The sequence below is a fragment of the Fopius arisanus genome, unplaced genomic scaffold (genome assembly GCF_000806365.1).
Source record: "Fopius arisanus strain USDA-PBARC FA_bdor unplaced genomic scaffold, ASM80636v1 scaffold00112, whole genome shotgun sequence".
Lineage (NCBI taxonomy): Eukaryota > Metazoa > Arthropoda > Insecta > Hymenoptera > Braconidae > Fopius > Fopius arisanus.
Window position 1 is genome coordinate 301024 of NW_011887851.1, and position 7617 is coordinate 308640.

Genomic DNA, 7617 nt, shown 5'->3' on the forward strand with positions numbered 1-7617 from the left:
TATGTTGTTTATAAATATTGATAATTTATTATTGATGTTTGTTTCAGTGTGGTACGAACCAACGGACGTAAAAAAATCCTGCAAAATATTCTCCCATCCTGATTGGCAAAAAGTCCTGCAATTCGTCAGTCCAAACGTCAAAGAGCTCTTCACGATGGCCGAGTATTTTTCTATTACTAAAACCGATGAGATTCCTCCGGATGAGTGCACGAATTTAATCACTGAAGTTGCTGAAAAATTGGCTGAGTACATTCCAGTGGTTGTTGCAACAATAGGAGCTGAAGGAGTTCTGGTAAAAATTCCACATAAATATCTTTCCAAAATCCTAAAAACTTCCCCTTCTCCAATTTAAATCACCGAATAATTCATAACTAATAACTAATTATTTAATTTCTTCAATTTATAATTTTTATTGTTCACCCCAGATTGCTCGGAAGGGATCAAAGTCCGATGGATTCTACTCCAAAAGAGCTAATAAATTATTAACAAAAACTGGGAATGTCCAGAGTAGACTCTACCCTCCACTAATAAAAATCAATGACTCTGAAAAGAATAGATACAGTGTGAGTGGCTGTGGAGATTGTTTAGCAGCTGGAATAATCTCTGGAGTTCTTCGAGAGCTCGACGAAGAGACTTGTGTATCCCTGGGGCTAAGAGCTGCTCAGTTATCCCTCGAATCCCCCCAGACAGTCCCCATTTCCCTCAGAACCCTGAGGCCATTAATAATAAACAATAAACACAACAATAACAACACAGGAAAAATAACGACATGATTAATTTGCAAAAATAAATTGTATTCTTATTCATTAAAAAACAATAAATAAATACATCGCGTTTACACAAACAAATTTCAGATTAATTTGAAAGATATACCTATTTCCTGGATTTCTTCGTCGATTTTACGATTTTCTTACTCTTCTCTTTGTTCACTATTTTCCCGTCGAATTTTTTAACGTACGCTTTCACATCGAATTTTCTTTCACATCCTTTGTAGTTCATGTAACGAATTTTTCCAAATATCTCACGCTCTTTCCATCCTTGATCGTGAATTCCACAGATTGACCACATACATCCAACATAACCATTGGGATCTCTTCCATCCATGCTGTACCTGTCATTGAGATAGATTGACCAGGCTAGGGCATCCTCTGGTGTTCGGCTCCACTCGAGAATTTTTTTAGCCCAGTACATCCTCATGAATCCATGAATTTTTCCCTCTCTCACCAACTGATTCTGGGCTGCATTCCAGAGGTCCTCGTGGGTCTGGGAAGTCTCGAATTCTTCTAGTGTGTAAATCCACTCTCTTTTATCTTTCCTGTGAGCGTCCAGGGTTTGTATAGCCCACGCATTACTGCCCTCGATCTTATCGTAATTCTCATTGTAATAACAGAAATTATCGCTCAATTCCCTCCTGACGATTGCCTCCTCCATAAACGAATTGACTGATGCCTGGCAGCTCTTCTTGTGCTCCTCAACCTCGAGGATTACTCTGGCAACAGAAATCTGACCGAAGTGGAACCAAGGGGAGAGGCCACTGGTGGCATCCTCCACTGGATCATTCCTCTTCTCGTTGTAGTTCTTCAGGCGCTCGGTGACAAACATCTCCAGCTGCTCAACAGCTCCTCGATATCCTGGCTTGCACCACTCCACTCTGTCCACTGTCTTGTCAATCAAAACTCCATTCAGACAATTTTTCCAATCAATCCCTGGAAATTTGAAGGCACTGTCGTAAGGGTGCCTTATCACTGGGGGAAATTCCGTCAGATACTCTGGTAATTTTGAGTTTATCTTTGGCCTGATTGTACGAGCTGCGTACTCCAATTTATCGGATGTCTGCCAGCAGGGGACAATATTGTGAGCATCGACCTTTGGAAATTCCATTATTACCATAATGATAATGAGATAATTACCCGAAATATTCCTTTATATTTTTACCTGACAGAGTGGAATGTCTTCTGGTAATTTCTCCTGGATATCTTTGACCCAGAATCGTGGGAGTCTCAGCGGGAAAAAATCGATTACAAGTGCTCCCATCGTGTACTTTTTAACAAAATCCAAGACCACTGAGTTGGGCTCTCCAAGAAGCAGATGGAAATTGACGTTCAAGTCCCTGCAATCCGTGGAGACCTCCTCCAGGGACTCCACCAAAAATTTGTAATGACGTAACGTTGCGTCCAGGAATTTCGGTACAATGCAGTAGCAGACGTGCAGAGGCAGACGATTCTTCAATGCCAATTTTTGGGCATAGAGAAAAGCCCAGTTATCTAATTCAGTAAATAAATTCCATCATAATTAAATAAATATATTTATATAAACTAACATGATATTTAAGAATCACCACCGTATTTTTACCTTGGACTCTAGGGTCCCTGAACATCCAATATAAAATCCCCTTTGAGTCCTTCGCCACTTCCTTAGCATTTGACAGAACTCTGATTCGTTTTTTATTCAGTGAAAATTCCATTATTGAAGCGGCAGCCTAAAATCAGAGGATTAATTAATTTTTTATTTATAAATTGCTGACAACAAATTACCTACGTCTTTACAAAAATTTGGCATGCCTGTCAGATTCAGAGATAAATTTTCCCCATTGATGGAATTATAATAATTGACCAGAGTTAGGTGTCATTAATTTTCGGTACCTTTTTGCGATTCTCGATGAACTTCTCCAGTAAACCCGGATTTTTTGCCCTCTTCTTCGGCGGTTCCATTTTTTTTTTCACTTTTGCAACGTCCGAGTGACAACAAATCCTTGACAATGATTCATTAATTATTCCATTCGTTTTTACTATAACCTCAATTAGTTTGAGGAGAATTATCTTCGCGCAATAAATAATATTTGTTCTGTGAAATCCCGCGTTTTTATTGGATGGGACATGCACAAGATGGCGTCCGTTGTGCGGTTTGAATAATTGTTTATTTTTGGTGCTGAATTTCCTGTAACAACTGGAAATTATTGCGGTAATTGTTAAAGATGTAATCAACTTGAATCGATATGTGGGAGTTCAATAAAATTAATACGAATTTAAAATTGATTTGACAGCAAAGTGGAATTGAATTTAGGATAACCAAAATTTGATGTTTCACTTGTTCTAGTTTACCACTTGAATTGACGGGTTTCATTACCAGAGTAATTACGCTTGGTTTTTTATTTTCGTTATTATCGACGTAGAGAAACATCACAAGATGGAGTTCGGGTGTAAATTCTGCGGCGCGGGATTTTTTTAAAACTCTTATTACTAAAAAAATGGAGAATCGAACATCCAGTGCTAAACATCGCAAGAACGTTTTCAATTTTTATGGAAATTGTTAACAATTTTCAATGCGGAATATCTCTCGATAGAACAATAATACCAAAAGAAAAAATACCGCATTCACAGAATTAAAAGGCCTTTCCAAAATTTTTTAATAATTTTCCTATAGTAGGGTAAATTATAATAAGATCTGAATGAAATATCAACTATGTGGTTCGAAAAGTATCTATTCTTCGCGTGATTGACTTCACTCGATTAACTGTAACTGTAAAAAATCAAAAAAACATTTTGAAAAAAACCGCCGCCTGGCAATTTCGCTTTTCGCGGCAATTTACCGTTGATAAAAAAATTATATAAAAGAAAAAATATAGGATACTTCTTATTTCCTATTTATATATAAAAGAGGAAGGCATTGGAGACTCAAAGCATCAAGTAACTGGGATGGACAATTTTTTAAATAAAAAAAATTCGTGAAAATTGTCGGATAAAAAATTGGAATTTCAACGATGAGAATTTTTCCAGATAAAAAATTGTGACGTAGGATTGATTGAGCCACTCATAGGACTAATGGATCGAAATAATAATATCTGGATTAATTGAAATTCCTTCTGTGAAAGTGTCATTAATGATTGGTACGAAGCACTTGGCCTAGGCACGAATGCATCCGCGTGGAAGAACTGGAAAAAACAACCGCCGTTTTAATATTCAACGATGATGAAAAAAAAAAAAAAACGATTTGATTGTAGTGTTATGAAACACCGAAGCCATTGCGATATACTCACGCTGAGGGAAGATAAGGTGGGATTTACACAACAGTTGGAGTTTCGTTTGCTTTTTTCGAAGGTTTTTACGAGAGATGAATGCCAGGTCTATTTGAAATATCTTTTGTTGATTTAATATCCAGTGGTTTTTCATTTTTGAAAAAGACGTCAATATCGTATCGGAAAAGAGAATCGAAAAAAAATCATCTGACTGAAAATAAATGGGAGAATTCTCGAAAATTCTTTTAGAATGAATTTTAACAAAATTCTGGTATTAAAAATAATACGTAATGGATTTCGATGACATCCACAAAATCTTGCGTGAAAACACGTTTTAGATGACTTCCGGTGTGTTTCCGGACTCAGGAGTTGGCGTGAAAGTTGGTGATCCAATGAAACTCCCAGTGGATGACTTAGAAAGTTTTTTTTTTACTCTTGCCTCTATCTCCCTCTTCCCCCAATGATTTATTTTCCTTTCTCAAACAGAAAACCGACAACTGTAGCTTTTGCAAAAGTTTCTTACATTTTTGTGAATCTCACATAATATTCGACTAATTGCCGAACTATTTATTTATTTATATAGATGCACTTGTGTCACATGAATTTATTTATAAGAAGTAGATTTTATTAACCGGAATAATTTTTTTAGTTGAGGGACCGTTCGTTAGTGGAAATGAGATAGTCAACTTAAATTTTTTAATACTCTGATTTTCTCTCTGTGCAAGTAGAAAGAATTACCGGGTGCATAATTGAGGAACTTGTCTTAATGTCTTCTTTCATCATCCATCACTCCGAGAATTTATAAATTTCCACCCAAACAACCTGATTTCCTCAAACAAACAAAAAACGCAAGAAATACAGACTCGGCAAATGCGTGGGACTGCGGAAATGGGGCTGAAAAAATAGATGTTGTTAACCCCACGGTGCAACACACACGAAAGATTACAACTACACATGTGTTAATGTTGAGTTACAGTCCGACAAACAAGACCGCATCGCGCAAGTCTAGGCTGCGATAAAATGTGATAAAAAAAAAGAGTGGCGTTTTCCCGCGATTAGATTGAAACCCATGCCCCTCCTCTCCTCCCAGCGCTTGTTTCTGGATTAAACGTTGAACTCACTCCACTTGATTACAAAACATCACTCATTTACCTAAAAAACGATAAATTAAGAAAGACTGATGTAACATTTCAGTAGTCAAGTGGTTGAGCGAGATAAGTCCAATTCAACATTTTTTATAATCATCGATTTATCTTGAGAACCGATTTAATGTGGAAGACAGAAATCCGATGAAAATTTTGCTTAATCAATTTTCAGCTCAGAAGTTGTGGAAATTTTTCGTTGTTGACTCTAAAGAATTGTTCACTCCGCAGGAATAGAACGGAATTTTTTGAGAGGAATTCGACGTGGAGAGATTATTTTTAAAAATGTTTAAAAATGCGAGGTGGCAGATCCGCCTGTCGTCATCTTGATTTGATACTCACTCCCTCTGCCGCCAAAGGCTTTTGCAAATGGCGGTGCTCTCACCTCGTCTATTTTTGCTTCAATGGAATAAATTTTTAATACTTTCGCTTGACACCAATTTTTATGCCATTTTCATGGTAATTTTAGTGAAATTTCAACCTCTGTGTGATTCAAATCGATAATTATCCCGGCATCTCATGACTATTCTAAACACATGAAAGATTGGATCACATTGATTATACCCGGCCTCAAATCGATCCAGTGACATCATTTTCGTTTCTCCTTTTTCGTCATTATTATTTCACTGTCAGGTCGCGGTAAAAGAAAGTGACGAACAAGAGAGAGGAGTGTACAAACATGACGAGCCTTTTTCGAAAGCGAAAGTCGAAACGCTAGCGGAAGAGTTAAAAAAACGTTGGGCAATGGAGAATATCGAATGAAATCGCTCGATTATTTTGACATAACAGTGAGAGTTTTTGGATTGAATCGGAAGAGAAGGTCAGTGTGAACAGCCAATTGACGAGTTTCAATAATCCCCAAAAAATTGAAACGTCATCATCAATCCAAAATTTTTATTGAGAAATCTCTCACCAATTCTTACTAAAAAATTTTTTAACCTTCGGTAGGAGCATTTACCTCGTTTGAAATATGAATGAATAAAATATTGCTCAATCCACTCCCCAAATAATCACAAAGCGTGCGAACTTGGTTTCGGGTTCTGATGCCAAGGAAACTGAGGGAGACCAGTCATTGGGACGTGATATTTTAAAATAGCCCGAGGACGCACGAGGATTTCCCCAAGGCCTCGGGCATCGGGAACATCAACTTTGCGGGAGAAAGAAAAATAACGTGAAAATAAAAGAAATGTCGACGAAATTTTTAGTTCCGTATTGGCCTTTTTCACGCACTCTTTGTGTCCCTCACAAAAAGTACTGTTCAGCACCACCAGCTGGCACTTGAGGCAATGCATGAGTCGTGAGTCAAGTTGATTCTTTGGTTTGATTCAAGTTTAAGTACCCACTTGATTCGAGTCTATTTTCCTACTTGATTCAATTCAACTTATCATTCAACTTTAATGTCCATTTTTTCAACTTGATTTAATTGGATTTTTCAACTTGATTCAAGTCAAGTCTTAAGTTTGACTCAAGTTTACTTTTTAGACTTGAATCACCTAGTACTTTTCCACATAATCTTGATTAGAGTCCATTTTACCTGATTCAATTCAACTTTCATGTCTATTTTTTCAACTTGATTTAATTCGATTTTTCAACTTGATTCAAGTCAAGTCTTAAGTTTGAATCAAGTTGATTTTTTCGGTTTGAATCATCTAGTACTTTTCCAGATAATCACAATTTTTAAAAATATTCCCGCAATAATTTCATTTCCTCTCAGTTTCGTCGACTTATCGGAATTAAAGTTGCGATTAAACTCGGATGATTAATTCGCTTGAGATGATTCTTCCAACGGCATGCCAAACGTTTTTGTTTCATTATTCACCGATTAATAACATTAATTTACGGATTAAATCGAGCCCCACCATTTTATCCCCGTGAAATGGAAAGTCACGACGGCATTTCTTCCGTTACAATTGAAAGTGGGCACTTACCCACTCGACACAGCATAACTTTCGATGTATCGAACGTCCGTTCACGGGCGAAAGTATTATATGCTCACCAACCATTGGGTTGTTTCCGTTCACCCATTGCTGCATGAGACAACTCGCTTTATCCTATAAAAAAAAATATATTCATTTCATGGACACTTTTTGTTTTTCATGGCATCCAAATGGAAGTGCAATTGCTGGATTTTAAGTGAGCAATTTTTCGCCCCAGAGCACTGGTGCAAAATGACTCACGAAATTTCAAGTGAAAAATCTTGATTGGGTTGATTCAAGTTGATTCTCTCATTTTTCAACTTGACTCGAATTAATTTCGTTTTTCAATTTGAATCAATTTTATTTTTCCAACTTGACTCAAATTAATTTTGTTTGACAATTTGACTCAAGTTTATTTTTCCAACTTGACTCAAATGAATTTCGTTTGCCAATTTGACTCAAGTTTATTTTTCCTACTTGACTCAAATTAACTTCGTTTTCAATTTGACTCAAGTTTATTCTTCCAACTTGACTCGAATTAATT

General features: G+C 36.7%; 2 protein-coding genes across 4 annotated transcripts in view; one reads left to right on the forward strand and one right to left on the reverse strand.

Moving 5' to 3' along the window:
- The window catches only part of LOC105271564 (pseudouridine-metabolizing bifunctional protein C1861.05), a 36162-nt gene extending 35368 nt beyond the window's left edge, over positions 1-794 (forward strand). Inside the window, exons 8-9 of the mRNA XM_011313175.1 lie at positions 48-292; positions 426-794. Of these exons, the coding sequence (XP_011311477.1) occupies positions 48-292; positions 426-773 (593 nt within the window). The 3' untranslated portion in view covers positions 774-794. The remainder of the gene's footprint in view (positions 1-47; positions 293-425) is intronic.
- Positions 774-7617, reverse strand: part of LOC105271552 (deoxyribodipyrimidine photo-lyase-like) — an 8459-nt gene continuing 1615 nt past the window's right edge. For 2 of the 3 annotated variants that reach the window (XM_011313158.1, XM_011313157.1), the window contains exons 2-5: positions 7086-7208; positions 2353-2479; positions 1936-2264; positions 774-1866 (exon numbers count right to left, since the gene is read on the reverse strand). In XM_011313158.1, coding sequence (XP_011311460.1) covers positions 874-1866; positions 1936-2264; positions 2353-2479; positions 7086-7190 — 1554 coding nt within the window. In that variant the 5' untranslated portion in view covers positions 7191-7208 and the 3' untranslated portion in view covers positions 774-873. Of the gene's footprint in view, positions 1867-1935; positions 2265-2352; positions 2480-2642; positions 3085-7085; positions 7209-7617 lie in introns of those variants that run through there. The other variant, XM_011313159.1, reaches the window with a different exon arrangement.